At 42.9% G+C, this 24,641-nt stretch overlaps 1 protein-coding gene and 1 long non-coding RNA gene across 2 annotated transcripts in view; one reads left to right on the top strand and one right to left on the bottom strand.

Annotated features, from left to right (window-relative positions):
• Window positions 1-5,743: 5,743 nt before the first annotated feature.
• On the bottom strand, window positions 5,744-8,360 carry LOC140426530 (uncharacterized). The gene is made up of 2 exons (XR_011948219.1): window positions 8,186-8,360; window positions 5,744-7,447 (listed from the first exon to the last, which is right to left on the bottom strand). It is a non-coding gene; the product is annotated as an uncharacterized lncRNA (long non-coding RNA).
• Window positions 8,361-8,371: 11 nt separating this feature from the next.
• The window catches only part of LOC140426529 (WD repeat-containing protein 47-like), a 103,772-nt gene continuing 87,502 nt past the window's right edge, over window positions 8,372-24,641 (top strand). The window contains exons 1-3 of the mRNA XM_072511417.1: window positions 8,372-8,566; window positions 20,667-20,850; window positions 21,867-21,950. Of these exons, the coding sequence (XP_072367518.1) occupies window positions 20,693-20,850; window positions 21,867-21,950 (242 nt within the window). The 5' untranslated portion in view covers window positions 8,372-8,566; window positions 20,667-20,692. The remainder of the gene's footprint in view (window positions 8,567-20,666; window positions 20,851-21,866; window positions 21,951-24,641) is intronic.

Raw genomic sequence — 24,641 nt, 5'->3', positions numbered from 1 at the left:
ATTTATCAAATGCTATGCTGTTTAATTCTATAATGCTACCATTTAGATTGCTAGTTACCAGTACTGTAGAATATTTTTCTCAAATAAAGTAAATAAAGCATGACATCTTTGACGATTATTATTTTGTCTTCTTTGGAGAACTTGTTATTGGTGTGGAATATCGTGAAGAGTCTGCTTTTTCCATGTTGTCCCTTATTTAGATGTGCTCAGCGTTAAATTCATATTTAAATAAATTCCCCCAGGTAAACTTCATTTGATTGTAATGCTGTCATGTGAACCCCTGACCAAAACTCCAGTCGGAATCTTGAATTCATACTTTCCTCCTATCGATATTCAAGAATCAGATTGTATTGCTCCCAATTTGTCAATTTATTCCACTAGATCATTTATATAATATATATTGAATGATATAAAGGAGATTGGTAGGGAATCTAAATATCAACAATATAATAGGAATCTGTTTGTTTGTTGAGCATAAAGCATAAGATAAATCAGAGCAGCCAGTGCTTTTCTGTCATGTGCAGCCAAGTGATCCAGAGGCTGTGCTAGCAATAATAGCAACATACTTGTTTCTGTGCCATATATCCTATATAATCCTTTGTTAGAAGACAAGTGTTCCCACCGTGTCTGTACTGTAAATTCTATGCTGACTCTTTGATGAAACTGTATAACTAGTCCCACTCCCCTAACCTTGTCCATAGCTCTGCAAAATGTTTCCCCGTTATGTATTTCCTTTTGAAATTTCCTATCAATTCTCCTTCCACTACCCTTTCAAGCAGTGCATTCCAGATCATAACAACTTGCTACATTTTTAAACAAAAAAAGTAACCTGATCTCATCTCTGTTTATTTTACCAATTGCCTGTGGTTAAACATCCTTCTGTCACTATAAACAGTTTCTTCTTTACTCTAAACCCATGAAGATTTTAAACACATCTATTGTATCTCCGCATAATCTTCTTTGCTTGTGTGGAGAACAGCCTCCAGCTTCTTTTGTCTGTGATATCAAAATCTCATATCCCTGGTATTGTAATAAATGCCCTTATTTGGACTGGACAAATTATTAAATTCTCTAGTAATAGAACTTTAATTAAAGACATTCTTTCAAATGCATTTTATTCTGTTCTTTTGAAATATGAGAACGGCCCACACTATTATTAAAAGAAATCTATAATTTGCTATTTTCAGCAAAGCAATTATATGTTTTTAAAAAGTAACGTGTATAATGTGGAAATTAACATGGTGCACTTTGAACAATCAAGTGTATAATTTGTGCACTACATGATTGGTGAGTAAACAGTCACTGCTGAAGTTTTGAGAAGGGTGTAGGAAATGCATATGCTCAGGCAATTGCGAATTGAATATCATACTCTGTTACCCTTTCAAAACACACCAAAAAATTGAAATATAATGTGAAATATGCCTATCTCTTAAAAGCAGCCATTTTGCCCCACGTAAATGTAATTTATTTAATGGAAATGTACTGCTCTATGATCTGTGCTTAGTCTATTTCATCTTAAATTTCTTAGTTGCATAGAAACAATATTTATGTCTCAGTGTTAGTCATCGTGAATTAATCCTGTTGAAACATTTGAAGCCTTTATTTTATTATTTCCGTTATATCTGATCAAAATGATCTCCAAATACCTTCCAATACGTTAACATTGCAATTGAATGTCAATTCATGCTAGACAAGTCCAATGTCTGGGTTTTTGTAACATCTATCTATACAAAAGCTATTAATCTGCATTTAACACAAACCATATAGCTTTATAAATTGTGACTGCACACTCTTCTGCTGTGGTGGAAAGTATAATTCAGTCAAAGCATATTTTCCATGAGACAGAAAAGGAATGGGGGCAACACAAAATCTTGAGAATGGTTTGGATGTCCTTCAGTATATTTTATCTTTCCTCAGAATAACTATCCTAGTCCTGAACTGCCCTTCCTGCAAAGTGTTCTAGTTATTGATCCTTTGAGAAAATGCTTCCTGATGTTGTGTCTTAAATTTGCCTTTCAGAATCTGTACCTTCTTGTCCTACTATCTTAATATATCTTAAAATATTATTTCAAGTTCACTTTTACTATCCCACTATGTATTTATATACTTACGATAATGTGTTTCTTTTTGAGGCTGAAGAACCTTGACTTTTCAAGTTTTTTCTGACACTGTCAAAACTGCTCCATTGTTCATTGGTTCAGAAAAGGTTTTGTGATCTTCCTTTGCTCATGTTGGTATTCTGGAATATAGTTCCTCATTCACAGGATTTATTGGTTTTACAGCTTCTATAGCATACCCCAAACTTCTAAGTCTCAATGCAAAATTTGGGCTATATATCCAGACAGTCATGCTTTATAGGTTCTCCTGAACACTTGTTTGTTCTCTTGAGTCAGAAAAGAAATACATGCCTTGTGACTCTGGCAATAAGTACATCTACAGACCTTTAAGGATTCCAGTGTACCGTGTGGCTTTTCTTTTCCACAGCCTCTATATCCTCTATTGATGCAAAGTTTCAATATCACTAATTTTTGTCTTATTTAGCAAAACTTTTTGGGTTCCAAAAATAAATACCTACCTCTAGCTTGCTAAGCAGGAAGCTGTAGATAGTCGGAGACCCTGGAAAATCCTAAACCTGCAAAATGAAAGTCAATGGAAACATATCTGAAGTTGTGGAGCCGCGCTGAATTGATAACCTTTAACATTATATGGGCATTTTGTCTATGATGCTTGTTTTGTTATGTAACTTATTCTGCACAAAATTAAATCTAACACTGCAATGCTAATTCTGAGGAACAGTAGATCTAAGACTGTATCTGCGTTAATTTGGGAATATTTTGATGTGACAAATATTTACACAGCTCATTTGGTTGTATGTGTAACTGATCAAACAATGAGAACTATTGGTAACTATTGGTGTTATTTAAACATTGACATTTTAATTTAATTCTTTTGTTAATATTCATCATGTGTTGCCTACTTCTAAGTGCAAATTGCAACCTCCATAATATTTTTTGCTGGTAGATAAATTCAGAAATAACATGTCTGAAACACAAATTTAAAAAAAATCATGATTCAACTTTATTGAAATGCATCAGAAGCTGCTGTAAATATTGATATGTGCTCTGACGATTCTGGTATTGTATTGAATTGCTTTTAATTTCAGGGTTAGCACTGAACACATATGTGATACTTCTGCATTTTATCTATAAGTCCTTGAAAATATTGGCAATTGTCATATGCATGCTGCAGTAAAACTTGATACAGCACCATCACACTAAAGGGTTTTGCTGCTGTTGCTCTTGTGTCGACCACTTACACGGTGCTAACAAGATGACTTCCTGAGTAAATACAAAATGGCACATTTTTTGGTAGTAATTTTTGTTAATATTTAAACACTGCACAGAACAACACAATGATACAGTATTCTGGACTTTCACGAGTTTTTATTTTGTGTTAAAATTGTGTGAACCCAGAGAGAACTCAGAATTTTGTAAATTCTCGTACCAGCCTCCCCGAACAGGCGGCCGGAATGTGGCGACTAGGGGCTTTTCACAGTAACTTCATTTGAAGCCTACTTGTGACAATAAGCGATTTTCATTTCATTTCAGGAGTCCATTTGGCACATGGTCGCTGGCTCTTTTGACGAGCAATCCAGTCTGACTCCTGTGCTCTTTCCCCACATCCTTGCAATGTTTCTCTTTCAAGTATTTATCTTTCAAAGGGCTGTAATTGAATCTATATCCACTACCCTATCAGGCAATGATTTCCAACTCCCAACCATTCATTGCATAAAAAGATTACGGTCATATCACCTCTGGTTCTTTTCCCAATCTATTTAAATTTGTGTCCTGTAGTTATGGTCCTTCAGCCATTGGAAACAGTTTATCTAATAAATTTACTAAATTAATATCTTCGTGATTTTAAACACGCCTATCGAATCTCCTCTTAACCTTCACTGTTTGAAGGAAAATAACCTGAGCTCCAATAATAGTCTATCCATATATTTGTAAATCATTATCAATGGAATCATTCTAGCATATGTCTTCTGTACTCTCTCTAAAGCCGCCTTATTCTTCCTAAAGTGTGAGGTCTACATTTGGACACAATATTTCAGCTGGGACCAAACTGGTTTTTTCTGTATGTTCAGTGAAATTTCCTGGCTTTTGTACTTCTTACTTCTATTTATAAAGCCCCAAATCCCGTATGTTTTATTAACTGTTTTAATAATAATTTTTATTGTCACAAGTAGGCTTACATTAACACTGCAATGAAGTTACTGTGAAAAGTCCCTAGTCGCCACATTCCAGCGCCTGTTCAGGTACACAAAAGGAGAATTCTGCAAATGGTACACACTTCTGCCACTGGGGCGAATGGGTGCCAATCAAATGGGCTGCCATATTGAACATACAAACATACGAATTAAGAGCAGCAGTAGGCCACTTGGTCACTCGAGCCTACTCCATCATTCAATAAAATCATGGAGGATTTCATTTTAACCACAACATAACATTCCTGCCTACTGCTGATAAGTTTTCACTTCTACTTCTGCCTTTGAGATATTCAAAGACTGCCTCAATCACCTTTTGAGGAAGAAATCTCCAAAGTCTTACGGAATTTTTTTCTCCTCACCTCTGTCTTAAATGTGCGACACTGTATTTTTAAACAATGGCCCTTCGTTTCGGATTCTCCCAAAAGAGGAAACATCCTTTCAACATCCACCTGTCAAGTCCCCCAACATCTTGTATGTCTTGGGTGATGTCAAGCTTCCTGTAGATTCCATCAAGGTTGTTGGAACTACACACACCCAGGCAAATGAAGAATATTCCATCACACTTCTGACTTGTGCCTTGCAGATGGTGGACAGACCTCGGGGAGTTAAGGAGGTGAGTTACTTGCTGCAAAATTCCCAGTCTCTTGGCCTGTCCTTGTAGCCACAGTATTTATGTGGCTTGTCCAGTTAGGTTTCTGGTCAAAGGTAACCCTCGGGATGTTGCTAATGCGGGGTTCAGCGATGGTAATGCCAGTGAATGTCAAGAGGTTAGAATCTCTGTTGTTGGAGACAGTCATTACTTGGCACTTGTGTGGTGTAAGTATTACTTGCCACTAATCAGCCCAAGCCTGAAGGTTGTCCAGGCCTTGCTGCACACAGCCACAGATTGCTTCACAATAATCTTTATTATTGTCACAAGTAGGCTTACATTAACACTGCAATGAAGTTACTGTGAAAATCCCCGAGTCACCACACTCTGGCGTCTGCTCAGGTACAATGAGGGAGAATTCAGAATGTCCACATTACCTAACGCCGTGTTTTTCGGGACTTGTGGGAGGAAACCGGAGTACCCAGAGGAAACCCACACATACACGGGGAGAATGTGCAAACTCCACACATACTGACCCAAGCCGGGAATCAAACTTGGGACCCTGGCACTGTGAAGCAATTGTGCTAATCACTGTGCTACTGTACTGAAGAGTTGTGAATGGGAGTGAAAATTGTGCAATCATCAGTGGACATCACAACCTCTGACCTTATAATGAAGCCCATTGCTTTATAGCTGAAGATGATTGGACTTAGGTCCTAGGATATAATCTGAGGAACTACTGCAGCTATGTCGTAGGGCTGAGATGACTGGCCTGCAACAACCAAAGCAATCTTCCAATTACTGATTTAAAAATTGAAACAAATAAGGAGGATGAATTTGGGGAGAAAAGGTTTTGAAATCAGCAATGAAAACCAAGACTGAAGTTAATAAGAAGCAGTTGTTTAATTATTACAGCACTACAACAGAAAGAATAGTGGAGAAAAATGTACTGATTAAAATGAGAAAAAACAAACAAAGAGGTACTTGTGGAGATAACCTCCACGATGGTGAGAATTTTGGTAGATGGAAGCTTTATAATATTAATCCTTATGTTATATGTACCATATTTCAATCTGACTATTTTGAATATAGTGTCTATTCATGTTGATCACATTATTGTTAGCAGGTTTATATCTTTTGGATGGTGCTCCATCTTCCACTCCATGAATCCTAATTCTTTTGGAATTATATCACAGTTCCTTCACTCTGGGTGAAAATCCTTGAACTCCCTCCCTGGCAGCACTGGACTGCAGTGGTTCAGGAAGGTGGCTCGCCACCACCTTCTCAAGGACAATTGGGAATGGGCAATAAATTCTAGGCTAGCTAACAATGAATAAATAAATAATTCATCAAAACTCTGCTGCCCTTATCCTAACCAGCACAAGTGTCATTCATTCCACCTCTGTGCTCGCAGGCTGACTAGCTCCTGATCCAGCAATGCCTCTAATTTCATCCTTGTGTTAAATCTATCCATGGCCTGGCCCCTTCTTAGCTCCATCACCTCCCCCATGTCCACAACTCTGAGAGTTCTGCATTCCTACAATTCTGGCATCTTCTGTTGCCCCATTTTCCTTTGTACAGAATTGGTGGCCATGCCTTCAGCAGCCAAGGCCCTGACCTCTGGAATTCCCTACCTAAACCTTTTTGCCTCTCAATTTCTCCTTTATGAAGTTCCGTAATACCTATCCCTGCATTGACCACATCTGTTTCAATATATCTTTGTGGCTCAATGTTGAATTTTGTCTGATGACATCTCTGTAGGTCATTTTGCCATGTTAAAGCCACAATTTAAATGTAAGTTGTCCCCCTCACATGTACAATAAACATTTTCACCAAATATTTTTTTTTCATATTGTATTCATTTCTTTGCAGGGAGGGATGAGGAGAGAATATGTTTAATCTCTTGCCAGGATTTGGGGATCCATTTTTGAATGGTGTCTAGCAGTTTCTAAAATACAACAAATTTAAACAAAGTCAATTTAATTTAAGAAATCTTCCTTTTAATGATGGGTGGTTATTTTGAAAGTAAGATTTTTGAAGTTACTTTTCCCATTAAGCCAGTGAATGCGAGCCATAATTTCATATGTTATCATGCTGGAGGTTTTGACGACTTCAGAAGATGTGATGGTGGATAGTCTGCTGTGATTGTGAAGTAGTTGGACAAAATACATACAGAACATTTTTTCAGCAGGTAGGGAGAGGATACAAATTAATTAAGCGCTGGATGGAATAAAGTGCCAGCCTTCAGATGGTCAAAGATTTAGGCCCAATCATTAAAATTCTGCAAATGCACTAAAAATGAAAATGCACAATGGGTGAAACATTATCCAAGAAGAGCCCAGCGTTAACTCTGTTCCTCTCCTGATAGATGCTGGCTAGACCTGCAGAGTTTTTCCAGCGTTCTCTGCTCGTTTCAGATTCCAGCATTTTGCTTAATTTCGCCGTATTTAATTGAGCATTTTGTGAGTAACAAACGTGTCGGAAACGTTTCAAGGCACACCGGGAATGTTTCAGACGAGAGCTGAAGGAGGCGAGAATCCTCTCGGTATCTACGCCCTGCTGTTTAAAATTACCGCGGATGCTGGAATCTGAAACCAAAAGAGAAAACACAGGAAAAGCTCAGGTCTGGTAGCATCTGTCGGGAGAGAAAAGCTAACGTTTCGAGTCCAGATGACCCTTTGTCAAAGCTAAAAGACATAGAAAGTGGGAGATATTTATACTGTAGGGTGAGGGAGTGAAAGATGAGTCATAACCACAGAAGCCAAGGGAAGAGTGCTAATGGCAGTCCCCAGAGAGAATAAAAGGTGTGAAAGGCCAGATAGCAGAGAAACTAAGATCAGAGGCCTGCTGTTGTCAGGACCAAACCGCTCCAATAGCTTTACACTACAACGTTGTCTTTATTTTCTCTTGGAAGTAGAATGACAGCCGACATGTGTTGTCATGGGTAGCTGAGGTAAACATCGTTACTGTAAACACTCGGCGAGTTTAACACCTAATTAGAGCTCAGTCAAAGCACGGGAGCTGGTGTTTGTACTCCGCGGGAGTACGTTTAAAACTAAGATGTGTTCAGAATTGGAAGGAGTCTAACAGAAGGCACGAACGTATTCCAACAGCATCTCCCCTCCCTGTGTGGGAGACGCGCGCACACACACACTTCATTGAAGCTGCTGCCCGGGCCCAGCGGCGGCTCCCGCTGACCGAGGCTGCGCGCGGCGATTGTGCGCGGGCGGCTGTGCCGGCACCAGGCCAACGGCCTCGCCGCGAGCCCCCGGGAGGAAGGAGAAGCGCGAGCGGGGGTAGCGCTGTGCCCTGACTGCGCCATTCACCTGGGTAACCAGCAGGCTCCGTCTGGAACTTTCTAACACAGTGATAAATAAAACCCGAATACAACTTGTGGGTTGGATCGGATCCAAAAAGCTTGACGGATGATCGCTTAGCCCCGATCCAGCCCGTGGAGGAGGAGCCCCTCCCCATAGGCGTCCACCTGCTAAATCCCGAGTCCTCAGGCTGGATGCGGCGACGCGCGTGCGCAGTGCGGTCCCCGGGAGCATTTCCTGCCAGAAAGTGAGACTGGCCCTGGCTGACAGTCTGGGATGGAGAGGGAAAATAACGGTCGGGAGCGAGTGTGGGTAAAAAATCGGGAGTGGTGAGCGAGAAAAATAAACAACAGGACGACGCTCGCTGTGATTATAACTCGCCGGTGCACGGTATGAATTTCTAAATGTTATCTGGATGTTTTGAGTTGTCAATGATTGGACGTCTTGGGCGAGTTTATGAGGGCGGCCACCGGCGCCGGTCCCGGGACGATCAATATCTGAAAGGAAGGGGAGGGTGAATTTGTCCCTGTGATTGTATATTTGTGTGTGTATTTTAATCTTTAAAATCCCCCTCCGCATTTGTTCACCCGGGGCATGAACACTGAGGCCGTCCCTTTGTGCGATGCGATGGATGGGGTTGCAGCTCCGGGTCGATTATATCGTATCCCTTGCCTCCGGTGTCAAGATGAGACCCCTCTTCTCCCCCCGCCCCCGCCCCAATCGTGGCAAACTGACGGAAAACGCCCTATCAGTTTTCTAAATCCCTATCAAATACACCGGAGGTGGGTGGGGGGGAAAAGGCTCCCTGGCGCCTGTAAACAGTGTCTCAAGTGAGTACAGGTCTTTGTCCTGATTTCATCAGAAGAACAGGCTGAGTTTCTGATCCAACTCCTGATGTAAAAAAGAGGCAATACTGGAAACAAGCAGCAGGCCAGGAGGCAATACTGGAAACAAGCAGCAGGCCAGGAGGCAATACTGGAAACAAGCAGCAGGCCAGGAGGCAATACTGGAAATAAGCAGCAGACCAGGAGGCAATACTTGAAACAAGCAGCAGGCCAGGAGGCAATACTGGAAATAAGCAGCAGACCAGGAGGCAATACTTGAAACAAGCAGCAGGCCAGTTGGCAATACTGGAAACAAGCAGCAGGCCAGAAGGCAATACTTGAAACAAGCAGCAGACCAGGAGGCAATACTGGAGACAAGCAACAGGCCAGGAGGCAATACTTGAAACAGCAGGCCAGTAGGCAAGACGACCAGTGATGTTTCAGGTTTCAGCAGACAATTAGAAGAAAAATTAGGGAGGTTACCAAAGGCATGTTGGAAGGCTTTAGCGAGACTTTTGAAGGTGGGAAAGCAGTTTTGTCAGATTGTTTCAAAGGAAAGGTGTAGGCAAAACCAGTCAAAATCTGTGCTACCCCATTATTCTATTACATAAAGGAGAGAGAAAAACAAGAAACCACAGAAGAATTAATGTTGGGATTTATAGGAATATATAATGAGGAATATATCATTGAGCACTTGAAAACCTGAGCTGATAAAAGAATCAGTACAAATTTGTGGGTCTTTTAATTAATCGGATCAATTTTGTGAGGATACTGACATGGCAGACAAGACACTCCATGCTGTGTTTTCTGGAAATCTGTAATAAAAGCAGAACATGCTGAAAAAACTGAGCAGGTCTGGCAGCATCGGGAGAGAGAGAAACAGAGTTAACATTTTAGGTTGATGACCTTTCATCAGTGAGTCTTTCATCAAAGAGTTCCAGAAGACATTTGTAAATTGTTGCCTATGCCCCCTACCTAGCAACACTGAGAGTATTAGGGATCTTCAAGCAGCTATTGGATAGGTACATGGATTACAGTAGAATGATGGAGTGTAGATTAATTTGTTCTTAATCTGGGACCAAAGTCCGGCACAACATCGTGGGCCGAAGGGCCTGTTCTGTGCTGTATTTTCTATGTACTTTACCTGCAATTGTTCAAGAAGGAAGCTCAGCACCACCTTCTGATTGGCAACTATGGATGGGCAATAAATGCTATTCTTGCTCATCATAGCTACACCTATATTTAAGTTACATATTTATGCAGTTACATAGGATTTTTATGACAGCACATCGGAGTAATGTGCGCAACATTAACCTCATTACTCAAGGAAGGATATGCTTGCTGTAGAGGTGGGTGGGTGTGGTGACAACAAATGTTAAGTTTGATTCACTGGAGAGCTTTATGAGGATAGTTTTAGTAGAATGGGTCTACATTTTTTTGTAATTTAGAAGATTGAAAGTGATGTCTTGACACAAAGTTTTTGGGTTTTGACAGGGTGGATGGTGAAAGGCTGTTTGTCCTTGAATGAAGGGTCATAACTTCAGAATAAGTGGTCATCCTTGTGATGAGAACATTGTGAATCTTTGTAATTGAAAAGTCAATATATATTCAGGACCTAAGAATGATAGATTTTTGGATGCTCAGGTAATTGGGTGATGGGACCAGAAAGTGGAGGTCAGGGTGAGGATCAGCCATGATATTACCGAGGAGCAGTACGGCCTACTCCTTTTGTTTCTTGTATCCTGAGATTGAATTTGGGGGAAGAGGTTCCACAAAACAGATTAGCAAACATGAGCATGTAGCATTGGGGATGACTTTGTGACATGGATTGGTAATAGAGGTTGGAAGATAAAGTAGGATATAATAAAATATAAAAAGTGGTGATCCCCAAGGATCTGATCTAATCTTAGGCTTTACAACATAATGACTTGGAATTTTTTTTTAAAAATTGTTCATGGGATGTGAGCATCACTGGCAGGCCAGCAATTATTGCCTATCCCTGAGTGCATTTAAGAGTCAACCACATTGCTGTGGATCTGGATTCACATGTAGGCTAGGCCTGACTGGGTAAGGGTGTCAGATTTCTTTCCTTAAGAGGATATTGGTCAACTAGATGGGTTTTTACTACAATCATTTTTAAAAAAATGTATTTTATTCCAAACTTATTCAAAAAATTACAAAACATAAACAGTCTGGGGAATATACTCCCCACCAAACAATTATATAGTTTGTACAAATTTTCACCCGCCTCCCCCATGGCAAAGAACAACTGCTCAAACATGGTCATGAACATTCCCCATCTTGCCTCAAAGCCCTCCTCAACTTGTATTTAATCTATTCCAGACGGAGAAAGTCATATAAGTCTCCTAGCCAGATGCCACCCTGGCGGTGTTGCCGATTTCCATTACAATAAGATCCTTCACCGGGCAACCAGCGAGGCGAAGGCCACAACATCGGCCGTCCTCCCCTCCATCAGCTCCGATGTTCCGAATTTCGCATTCAAAGGGTCTGGCCCAACCTCCGCTCCCACAATCCTCGTTCGTGCTGCGAACACTCCCGTCCAGTATCTCTCTAGCTACTCGCAGCCCTAAAACATGTGTGTGGTTTGCTGGTCCCCGCCCACACATCTTGTACTCGTCTACCAGTCCCTGGAAGAACCCACTCATCCTTGCTCGAGTCATATGCACATTTAGTACCCCCTTGTATTGTGTCAGGCTCATCCTCACGCACGTGTAAGTCACGTTTGCCCTGCGTAGTGCCTTGCTCCACACTCTCCAATTTATCTCCCCTCCTAACTCCTCCCACTTCTTAATCTTCACCACCTGCTTGCCTCCCTGTTTCCCCAGCCACCCATATATGTATCCGATCCTGCCCTCCTACGCCACGTTCGGAAGCAGCAGTCGCTCCAGCAGGGCATATTCGGTAGCTTGGGGAACTCTTTCCAAACCTTCCGCGCGAAGTCCCTTACATGCAAGTATCTAAACACACTTCCTCCTCGGGAGCTCTTCCCTCTCCTTCAGTTCCTCTATACTAGCAAACTTCTCTTCCGGGTACAGATCCCTTACCCTAACCAGCCCCACTTCTCTCCACTTCCTATACATACCGTCTGCCCCCAACCCGCCCACATCCGTGGTTTTTGCACTACGGCGTTAAGACTGACATTCCCTCTGTCCTAAAGTGCCTCCTCGACTGTTTGCTGACAGAACTTTTCCCTGATGAAAGCCATCAGCTGTTCCATCTGGGGCCTTCCAACCTGCACTGAGCCTCCCTCCTCTGCCATCTTTCCAATAGCTGCTGCCCTACAGGTCTATTCCAACTCCTTGGCCAGGTCTTTCACCCTCTTCTGCCGGATTTCGTAACCAGCAGACATGCCACACCCCGGGGATAGGGAAGGGGGACCTCCACCAACCTTCAGCTGCACTTTTCTGTCGAAGTTACTCCCTTTTTCAGGTAAAAAGAGCTCTTTTCTATGCCTTCAAGCAGGAGCTGCCCAGTGTGTGTCCACTCACACCATGGCTGCCACCGGAAGTCTACTACAATCATTGATCATCCTGTAACCCCTGATCTTCATGATTAATCAAGAAATCCCCTTATTGATCATGAACACTATATTGGGGTCCTGTTACCTACAGTGCTACAGAGCAAGAGCTGGATAGTGAGATCAGCCAGAATAGTTATTTCGAGCCCGCTCCACCGTTCAATACGATCATGGCTTAAGTCATCATGGCCTTAACTCCATCGCCCTACCAATTATCCATATCCCTTCAACCCATTACCAATTAAAAATCTGTCTAACTCCTCAAATTTGCTGACTGTCCCACCACTCTCTGCGGGAAACAAATTCCACAGATTCACAACCCTTTGGGAGAAGTAGTTTCTCCTCAACTCTGTTTTAAATTTGCCACCTCTTATCCTAAGACATGTCCTTGCTTTGTGTGCATAACAATTTAGTAATACCAATAGGAAAACAGTCAAAATCTGGCAATCCTGCATTTAGGCAACGGGCAGGAAAATGTCTTGTGGGCTACACTCAGAACCTTGATGGGCCACAGGTTTCCCATCGCTGTCCTAGATGCTTTACAGCCAGTTAGTACTTTTTTTGACATTGTAGTTACTAATGTAAAGTGAGACTGTCAGCACAAACAGCATTGCGATGATGGCCAGATAATCTGCTTTTAAGTGAGATTGATTGAAGGATAAATAGCCAAGTCACTGCGAGGACTCCCCCAGCACTGATTTGAATCGTGCTGAGGGATCTTCTGGCACACCTGAGAGAGCAGACTGGTGGGGCTTTGGTTTAATGACTCACCCCAAACACAGCACATCTGATAGTGTAGGATTCCCTAAATACTGCACTGTCAACCTGTCATTCTGATCTTATGTCTGTAGGTTAGGATTTGATAGCAGACTTTGATTCAGGTTAGAGTGCTACTACTGACTGACATGGGATTGAGTTGCCAGTACAAAAACAGAACGTAAAAAGTCCAGTTGATGACAAGTTGTGTTACTTGGCTTGTATTCTCTTGCATTTGGAATGTTGAGGAGAGACCTATGTGAGGCTTTTAAAATGCTCCGGTGATTCGATGTAGTAAATAGAGAAGCTGTTTCCTCTGGTTGGACATTCAGAACATGGGGGCAAAATCTTAAAATTAGAGAGAGCCCATTTAGGAGTGAAACCGGTAAGCACTTTTTCACACGCATGGCAATGGAAGTCTGGAATTTGCTTCCCCAAAAGAATTATTTGCTGGGTTAATTAAAGTTTTCAAGTCCTGGAACAATGGCTGATAAATGAAACTGAGGTACAGATCAACCTTAATCTAGTTGACTGGTAGAACAGGCTTGAGGAGGTGATAGGTGTGAGGAGGCTTTCAGTGGCAGTAGTAAGATGAGAGTTGAGGTAGAAATCGACTGTGTTAATGATGAATAATATATAGATTTTGAAGCTCCATTCAAGTCACATCAGACACTGAAGCAGAGTTTCTTCTAAACTGTGTGGCTGTGCAGCAACCCAGAATTTCCCGCAGTTGCTGAGCACAAGTTGCCCCATTTTAAGTTACTGTGCGTGTGTAGAAGAAAGGTTAAAGGAGCCACACAATAAATAGAATATGTTACACTGAAATTTTGTACTGGTGGTGGGTAGGAGAAACAGGAGCAACTAGGCAGAATAGGGTGTAGAGCAAATGGTGGGAGTTGAACAGGATGAATGAACTTGCTCATAAATTGGAGACGTTTATGCCTCATATAAAAGTGCACATCGGACGAGGAATTACGCAACATAGTTGTTATGGGTTCAAATGTAGTAGGGTAGTAGACTTGAGTGTCGCAAAATGATCTAGCTGAAGGGGCATATTTGAAACATGTCCATGATAACTATGCAGATTGTTTGACAAAGTGCGCGAGATATCTTCTGTGGTTAACTTCTTCAAAGCCTGATTGTTTGTGGTAGTCACCACTGTTGTATTATATTGTATATATGGGTATTATGGTAAGGCCCCTGTACTACAGGTATGAGGGTAGATCCCTGCCTGCTGGCTCTGCCCAGTAGGCGGAGTATAAATGTGTGTGCTCTTCAAACAGCAGCCATTTTGTAAGCTGCTGTAGGAGGCCACACATCTCTGTGTAATAAAGCCTCGATTACATTCTACTCTCGTCTCGTCGTAATTGATAGTGCATCAATTTATTACACAGAGATTTTTCAGAGATGGACCTCCCCATCAAGCCGGATCGCCTGTAGCTGCATCCTCAAGCAGACAACGCCAAAAAGGACTTCCAACATTGGCTAGCTTGCTTTGAAGCATACCCGATCCGATCTCAGAAGCTCCAGATTCTGTACATGCGGCTGAGCTCCAACGTTTTTCCCCTCGTCCAGGACGCGCCTACCTACGTAGGGGCCATGGTGCTACTAAAGGAGAAGTACGCTCCGCAGACCAACAGGATCTACACCAGGCACCTCCTATCCACGCGGCACCAACTTCCCGGTGAGTCTGTGGAAGATTTCTGGTGTGCCCTGCTCGCCCTGGTGAGAGACTATGACTGCCAGGCCGTTTCGGCCACTGAACATTCGAACCTGCTAATGAGAGACACGTTCGTTACGGGCATAGGGTCTGACTACATCCGCCAGCGCCTCTTAGAAGGGGCCATGCTTGACCTCGCGGCGACCAAGAAACTAGCTCTCTCGCTCACGGTCGCCCACGCAACGTACAGGCTTATGCCCCCGACCGCACGGCCCACCCCCCCTGTGCATCGTGGACCCCACCAGCGCCACCCCATCAGTGACCGCCCTCAGCCAACCCCACGCCTGCGCCGCGCGGCAGCCACCAACCCCGGGGACCCAAGTGCTACTTCTGCAGACAGAAAAAACACCACCGGCAGCACTGCCCAGTGCGGAGCGCACTCTGCAAGGCCTGTGGCAAGAAGGGACATTTCGCTACAGTGTGCCAGGCCTGCTCAATCGCCGCTATTGTCCTGGCACCTCCCACCTGCGGCCAGTTGGCGCCACCATCTTCCTCCCCTCAGACCACGTGCGGCCCGTGGGCGCTGCCATCTTGCCTGCCCCAGGACACGTGCAGCCCATGGGCGCCGCCATCTTACCCGCCTCAGGACCCCTGCCCGTCGGGCACCTCATTAGGCCGCCCATTGCCTGCAACCGCCGCCGACCAGCCGTGTCTCGCCTAGGTCACGATCGACCAGTCTCGACCGCACATTCTCGCAACCGCTTCGACAAAGGTGAAGGTCGACGGGCACGAGATATCCTGCCTTCTGGACTCCGGGAGCACTGAGAGCTTCATCCACCCCAATACGGTAGGCGCTGCTCCCTCGTGGTACACCCCGCTAACCAAAGAATCTCCCTGGCCTCCGGATCCCACTCCGTGGTGATCCGGGGGTACTGCATTGCCACCCTCACCGTCCAGGGCGTAGAGTTCAGCGGCTTCCAGCTCTACATCCTCCCCAACCTCTGTGCTGTCTTGCTACTCGGCCTGGACATCCAGTGCAACCTCCAGAGCCTAACCCTGAAAATTGGCGGGCCCTACCACCCCTTACTATTTGCGGCCTCGCGACCTTTATGGTCGACCCGCCTTCCCTGTTTTCAAACCTCACCCCAGATTGCAAACCCATCGCCACCAGGAGCAGACGGTACAGCGCCCAGGACAGGACCTTCATCATGTCTGAGGTTCAGCGGCTGCTGGGGGAAGGTATCATCGAGGCCAGCAACAGCCCCTGGAGAGCCCAAGTGGTAGTGGTGAAAACCGGGGAGAAAAACTGGATGGTCGTTGACTACAGTCAGACCATCAATCGGTACACGCAGCTCGACGCGTACCCCCTCCCACGCATATCTGATATGATCAATCAGATTGCACAGTACCGGGTCTTCTCGACAGTGGATCTGAAATCTGCCTACCACCAGCTCCCCATCCGTAAGGCGGACTGGCCATACACTGTGTTTGAAGCAGACGGCCACCTTTAACATTTCGTTAGGGTTCCCTTCAGCGTCAGCAACGGGGTCTCAGTCTTCCAACGGGGGATGGACCGAATGGTTGACAGGTACGGGCTGCGGGCCCCTTTCCCGTACCTGGACAACGTCACCATCTGTGGCCACGACCAGCAGAACCATGACATTAACCTTTCCAAATTCTTCCCCTGCCTCCCCGAACATTAGCAGTTGTTCTTTCAGCTGCTTAGGCCTCTCTTATGTATGAAACATCTATGAAGCAAGTGCCATGAGACATTTTTCTGGATGAAAGGCACTATATAGCAAGTTGTAATACTCGTCAAAGGTGGGCATAGGTGGCCTGTTCAGAATTCTTCTTTAACTAATACCTCCAAAAACAAATTAGTTGACTATTTGTCTTGGTGCTCTGGGTTGCAGGCAGATGTCTGGGTATATTTACTTGTGTAACAACATAAACTGCACTTCAAAGTTACTCATGCTGGGTTATTTTGGAATGTTTGCAATATAATTTGCCGTGCAGTTGAAAGTCGTTTGCTTTACAATATAAAAATATCAAAGTACACATACAAAGTATTGAAATTTTATAGTGAACTTAAAATTATGCTTGCAGACACATTAGTTAGTAATAGTAATACTTTTTTTAAAGGTCTTAGTAACAAAAGATTGTGTGGATATTGCAGATTTTTCTTCATCACAATCAATGTATATAGTAGTTAGATCACTACCCCAGAATATTGTTCTAATCCAGTGTACAATTTATACATTTGGTTGTGCTGTAATATTAGATGAAGAGTTATTTTTCAGGAACTCTTTGATTTAGATTTTAAAACCATAGCAGACGTCCACTGGTCATTGAAACTAATTTGACATCTTAAAATATAGCAGCCATGATCTGATTTGACTGAAAAAAGGCTTAAGACTAATGACACGTTATTGCTTGCATGAGTATACTGAAGAAAAGTACGCAAAGTAATAGAAGAAGCTAATGTTTGCAGTTACTCATCATCTTGAGTGTCTGAGGATACGAACCACATTAGCATCAAAATGGAAGACTTCTCTTGAGCTGCTTGAGAAAAGTTGGAACTTAATGACTGGAAGAAAGGATCAATACCATGGTATTTAAAAATAAAGTCTTAATTTTTTTGCTTCAACATTTAGAACTGACTGAAAATTTATTTTTAGTATTTGGTACAAAGAGCATCCTGAGATCTTAAAATAGAACTAGTGTCCAGGCCTAATAACTGAAATGCACTCTTACCCGTGTACTTTTTAAACACTTTAGTTATGAAACATTAGCAGACATGCTCTGCCATTTCCCTTTCTGAAGACAGACTTCTGCTCCACCTGTTGAGACTTAGCTTGCATCTTTTTGGAGAAGCCCATGGGTTTCAGCTGTTCTGATGATGCAAACCAGTCTTTTCAAATTTTCTTATTCATTCAAGGGATGTGGGCTTTGCTGGCTAGATCAGCAGAATTTATTGCTATCCTTAATTGCCCTTGAGAAGATGATGTTGAGCTGCCTACTTGAATTGCTGCAGTCCATGTGATGTAGGTGCACCCACAGTGCTGTTGGGGAGGGAGCTCCAGGATTTTGACTTGGTGACATTGAAGGCATGTTGACATATTTCCAAGTCAGGATGGTGAATGGCTTGGAGGGGAACTACCAGGTGGTGGTGTTCCCATGTATCTGCTGCACTTGTCCTTCTAGATGGTTGTGGGTTTGGAAGGCGCTGTCTAAAGAGAATTGGTGAGTACAATGCATCTTATAGATGGTACACACTGCTGCAGCCACTGCGTATCGGTAGTGAAGGGAGTGAATGAATTGATATGAGTCAATCTCTTGTTGAAGTTTTGGAAACAACAGTAAGCTTGAAGGCTGTTTGGTTTAAAATACCTTGTGAGCTTGTTTTGTTTTTCCTTTAGCAGCTTTGGGAAGGTCCTTCAAAGTTTGTTTTAGTTATTTTTAAAACAATCTGGTAATTGAGAGAGCCTGAAATATTGACAGCTACTGAGTTAACCAACAGAACCTTTCATTAAACCACAGAAATTGTGCTCATGCTTACCTGTTTTTTCAGTCAGTTCCATTTCAAATCACCTGTTTTTCTACCTTTTAATTCCCAAAACATTCAGCAAGTCCATCTCTTTTCCTCCTCCTCCTTTATTAGATTAATCAAATGCAAGTAAACTTAGATTGTGTACCTCTACCACTAGTTCCCTTTGTCTGAGGCACAGGAGAGTGACCTGGGATGACTCTTTTGGAATAGTGCCCCATTTCCCATGGCATTTTTACAATGCATAGGAACTCTGGGTGTACCTGTACATCATGGACTGAAGCGGTTCAAGAAGGCCATTACACCACCATATTTTCAACAACAATTGGGGATTGGCAAGGGCAGTGTTTTTCAATGTGTTGGTCACGACCCAAGGTGGGTGTCGGGAGGGTCGCGGAGTAGTCGGTCACGGCGTTTCCCCGGTGGTCCTGATTACAGAAGAAGCAGCCAACGGCAACTATTTGCATTTTTATTGAGAATGGCAGCCGCTGCCACCTTTTAAATAAGAAGGCGCTGAGGCTGTGTGCAGTCTTCCGAACAGAAGCGGCAACAGTGAGCAGGTCACGTGCCTGGCATGTACACTTGATGTCAGGCGCCCTGCCCTGTATGGACGTGTTTTAGGCGTCAAATCACGGAAGCGAGCATCTTCCATTTTCTAGTTGCTGGCAAGCAAGTCAAGAGGATTGTCAGTGACGATGGCTCATTTTCTTACAAGTAGGAGATGGTCAGAGACACAAATAGGCAGTGTATCTACTGGCCAGGATCTTGCAATTGAATCTGCTGGAGAGAGCTGCTGCAGAGCGTCCAGGGCAGGACAGAGCAGTGCTAGTGTTAGCTCTGTACAGAACTCCAAGGCCTCTGGTTAACAGCCGACAAAGAAGAAAATTAACTCGGGAGCAAGGCAGTATATAGATGATTTCTTGAGGCATGGTTCAGTCAATTATGCCAGTGCAAATAAGGATGCAAAGCCCATGTGTGTTATATGCAGGGAAGTACTTGCAAATGAGAGAAATTTCAGATTTTAAAAGCAACGTGGTTGGTGAAAAATTCAGTTTGAGGTTGAGACCCTAAAGTCCGTTATTAACTTATAGCGGACTCCAATTGAAAAGACTACGCTGCTGTACCTGACTTGCGATAGCACATTGAAAACACGCCAAAACCCCATGAGGCTGTCAGCATTCTGGAATAGCATCCCCCAGGAGATTCCATACTAAGTAAAACAAGCATTTTGTTGCTATTCCCTTCATGACGACCTTTATGTGCGAGGTTGGAATTTCTATTCTCTCAAAGATGAAGTCAGCACAAAGGATCTGGCTGAAGTCTGCACCTGATTTGCACATTGCCGTCTCCTTCTTTGAACCTGATTAGATTGAGATCGTGAGGACAGAGCAGGCTCGCCTTTTGCATTGGCGGTAAGCAAACGTGGCGTGGGCCGGTTGGCACAAATGGGTCCCGGGGGATAAAAATTTGAAAAACACTGAATTTGGGAACACCCAAATACTGTGGGGTCGGGGGATGGGACAGTTTCAAAAACTGATATACACAACTAGGAGACTTAAATATTCATCCCCTCATACTGTAATGCTCAGATGTATCAAGCCACCTATCATTTTTCAGTGCCTAAAAATGCATATATTTTTATTGTAGTGACACTAAGGCATTTAATAACTATTAGTAGCATTAATGGAATGTATTCTTCGAGAGAGAGAGGAATACATCACAACGTTTACTGCTACCATATTGAAACAATTCAAATGCTTTGTGTAGTGAATTAAGGTGTGTGACCACTTGTGGAAATGTACTGGATTAGAATGTTAAAAGTACAGATGTGCATTGCACACTTCCTCCTCTTTGGCTCTGTCATACTATAGACAGATGCACGTCAGAATGTTTGCAGAATTTCTGGAACCTCTACAATAGTAAGAAAGTCTGCAGTGTTTAACAGTTGTCAAAATTCCCCTGACAATATTTTGGAAACTAATATTTTCTGCTTGTTGAAAATCTGTATTGCCTCCTGGGGAAATCTGTCTACCGTGCATATTTAATTCTGACTTTGCAGAACTATAAATGCTAAAAATTGTGGCTTACAGAAGGAAACTAACTGAAAGTTAATTTCAGTGCAAAGCACAATGATGACATTTGTTTCTTAAATGCTTTATTTATAGGTCAGCTCACTTGGAAAGCTGTAATCATGACAGCCGAGGAGACAATAAATGTTAAAGAGGCGGAAATAATAAAACTAATCCTGGATTTTCTTAATTCAAGGAAACTCCATATTAGTATGCTATCTCTTGAGAAAGAGAGTGGTGTTATAAATGGACTCTATTCAGATGACATGCTCTTCCTCAGGTATGTGGTATAGCTTATTTTAATTTTGTATGTGGATGAAATAACATTTCTAAATGTAAATATTAATTCTGCTGTATTTACACTCCCCATAGACTCATCTTTTGGTCATTTAGTGTCCCTTTATCGCTCCATTTTTCTTTGCACCATCATTGCTTTTGTAGGTACTGTAATTGCCCTGTGACTTCACAAATGGACTTTTTTTCTTTAGAAAGTGCTAAGTGAAAAACCCTTGTACTTAAAATATGTTACTTGGGAACCAAGGGCAAACTAACCACTACCATTATGGGACTGAGTTTCTGGCTGCAAGCCAATTTGCCTGTAAAATGCTAGTTATAACTGTTAGGGGTTGATTCAACATAATCATCTGTTGGAGATGAAGTTTTCAACATAGGTATTTAACATTGGACAAGAATTAGCAAAGTCATCAAAATACTAATTTAAACCCATTTAATTTGGTCAACATATCCTATTTAACTAGGCGACTGTAGGTGGCATGTTGGCGCAGTGGTTAGCACTGCTGCCTCACAGCGCTGAGGACCAGTGTGGAGTTTGTACGTTCTCATCGTGTCTGCGAGGGTTTGCTCCGGTTTCCTCCCACAGTCCAAAGATGTACAGGATAGGTGGATTAGCCATGCTAAATTGCCCCTTAGTGTCCGGGGTTGTTTAAGTTATGGGATTGCGTGCAGACTCGATGGGCCGAATGGCCTCCTTCTGCACTGCAGGGATTCTATGAAACTAGTGGTCAAACTTGGAATAAGACTGGTGAAGATGATTCAACTTCTCACTGGATAAACATGCTGAGCCTTCAGGAGAAGCCACCAATATACAGCCTTAGAAGTGCAAAATCAAGAAATAGCCAGAGCTACTTTACCTTACTTTTACTTTCCCTGTAGTCAAATAATAGTGATGACATTCGCATGAATTTGTTTGCTAGGTTTGTAAATGTAAACTTGGGTTCTAGCAATTTAAACCATGTAGTATTCCACCTTAAAAAATCATCTTTTGACATTTTACAGACAGCTAGTACTTGATGGCCATTGGGATGAGGTGCTTCAGTTCATCCAACCACTTGAATGTATGGAAAAATTTGATGCTAAAAGGTTAGTTCATTTTCTTTTTTCTTGATTTTACCTCCTTCTTCTAAATAAACTTTGTTGAATTAACAATCTCCTTGCATTTCAGATATCTACCACGGGCACAGTTGTTCAAAACTATATTTCTTCTCATTTTGAAAACTGCTCCATTTACATGAGTCAGTCGGCATATCGACTGGCCAAGAAAAATAATAGGTCTGAGGATTGGGAGTAGTTTAGAATTCAGCAAAGAAGGACAAAGGGATTGAGTAAGAAAGGGAAAATACAGTACAAAAGTAAGCTTGCAAGGAACATAAAGACTGATACTAAGAGTGTCTATGTGAAGAGAAAGAGATTGGTAAAGACAAATGTAGGCTCTCTACAGACAGAAACAGGGGAATGCATATTAAGGGACAAAGAAATGGCTGAGCAATTGAATACATACTTTGGTCCTGTCTTCACAAAAGAGGACATGAATCAGATACCAGAAATGTTGGAGAATTAAATGTTTAGTGAGAGGGAAGAACTGAGGGAGATCAATATTAGTAGAGAAATGGTGCTGGGAAAATTGATTGGATTGAAGGCAGTTAAATCCCAAGGGCCTGTTAAACTGCATCCCAGAGTGCTTAAGGAGGTGGCTCTGGAAATAGTGGATGCATTGGTGGTCATATTCCGGGATTATATAGATTCTGGAACAGTCCCTGAGGATTGGAAGGTAGCTAATGTCACTCCATCATTCAAAAAGGGAGGTGGAGAGAAAGCAGGGAATTATAGACCAGTAAGCCTAACATCGGTAGTGGGGAAAATTCTTGAATCCATCATCAAGGACTTTATAGCGGAATATTTAGAAAGCAGCGGCAGGATCAGTCAGAGTCAGCATGAAGGGGAAATCATGCTTGACAAATCTGTTGGAATTCTTTGAAGATGTAACCAGTGCAGTTGACAAGGGGGAGCTAGTCTATGTGGTATATTAGGACTTTCAGAAGCCATTAGACAAAGTCCCGCATAGTGGGCAGCACAGTAGCATAGTGGTTAGCACAATTGCTTCACAGTTCTAGGGTCCCAGGTTCGATTACCGGCTTGGGTCACTGTACGGAGTCTGCACATTCTCCCCGTGTCTGCGTGGGTTTCCTCCAGGTGCTCCGGTTTCCTCCCACAGTCCAAAGATGTGCAGGTTAGGTGGATTGGCCATGCTACATTGCCCTTAGTGTTCAAAAAGGTTGGGTGGGATTACGGGGATAGGGTGGAGAGGTGGGCTTGGGTAGGGTGCTCTTTCCAAGGGCCGGTGCAGACTTGATGGGCCGAATGCCCTCCTTCTGCACTGTAAATTGTATGATTCTATGATATAAGAGATTATTGTGTAAAATTAAAGCGCATGGGATTGGGGGAAGTGAGGTGGATAGAAAACTGGTTGGCAGAGAGGAAACAAAGAGTAGAAATTAATGGTTCCTTTTCAAATTGCCAGGCAGTAACTAGTGGGGTGCCACAGGGATCGGTGCTGGGACCCCAGCTATTCACAATATATATTAATGATTTGGATAAGGGAACAAAATGCAACATCTCAAAGTTTGCAGATGATACCAAGTTGGGTGGGAGGGTGAACTGTGATGATGATCCAGAAATCCTACAGCATGATCTGGACAGGTTGGGCGAGTGGGCAAATCATTGGCAGATGCAGTATAATTTGGATAAGTGTGAGGTTATTCACTTCGGAAGCAAAAACAGGAAGGTAGATTACTACCTGAATGGTTGTAAATTCGGAGAGGGGTGTGTGCAGTGGGACCCGGGTGTCCTTGTGCACCAGTCGCTGAAGGTAAGCATGCAGGTGCAGCAGGTGGTAAAGAAGGTTAATAGTATGTTGGCCTTCATTGCGAGGGGTTTCGAGTACAGAAGCAGGGATGTGTTGCTGCAATTATACAGGGCCTTAGTGAGGCCACACCTAGAATATTGTGTGCAGTTTTGGTCTTTTTTGAAGAAGGATGTTCTTGCTCTCGAGGGAGTGCAGCGAAGGTTTACCAGACTGATTCCAGGGATGGTGGGACTGTAATATGAGAAGAGATTGACTAGGTTAGGATTATTCTTGCTGGAGTTCAGAAGAATGAGGGGTATCTCATAGAGACTTATACAATTCTAACACGTCTAGACAGGATAGATGCAGGGAAGATGTTCCCGATAGTGGGTGTGTCCAGAACCAGGGGTCACAGTCTGAGGATTCAGGGTAAACCATTTTGGACAGAGGTGAGACATTTCTTCACCCAAAGAGTGGTGAGCCTGTGGAATTCATTACCCCAGGAAGTAGTTGATGCTAAAACATTGAATATAATCTAGATATAGCACTTGGGGAGAATGGGATCAAAGGCTGTGGGGAGAAAGCAGGATTAGGCTATTGAGTTGGATGATCAGCCATGATCGTGATAAATGGCGGAGCAGGCTCGAAGGGCCAAAAGGCCTCCTCCTGCTCATATCTTCAATGTTTCTATGTATGTATCTATGCTGTTTTGCTCTTTCACTTGTCTACTCTATCTGGTTTAGCTTTGCTACTGTTTGTGAGTTATGGAACAGGAATAATGGTGGCTCCTTTCCATTTTGACTGAAAAGAAAACTGTGACTGAGACTAACTGGTTTATTATAAATCAAGACTAAAATTGCAGCTTGTTGCCTTGTGCTTGTAGGTTGGTGTAGCTAATCATTTGTGTTCAGAATACCGCTGATGTTAGA

Source organism: Scyliorhinus torazame, chromosome 7, assembly GCF_047496885.1.
Source record: "Scyliorhinus torazame isolate Kashiwa2021f chromosome 7, sScyTor2.1, whole genome shotgun sequence".
NCBI lineage: Eukaryota > Metazoa > Chordata > Chondrichthyes > Carcharhiniformes > Scyliorhinidae > Scyliorhinus > Scyliorhinus torazame.
Note: the sequence above shows the minus strand (reverse complement) of the source record. Positions and strands in the feature narration are given on the sequence as shown.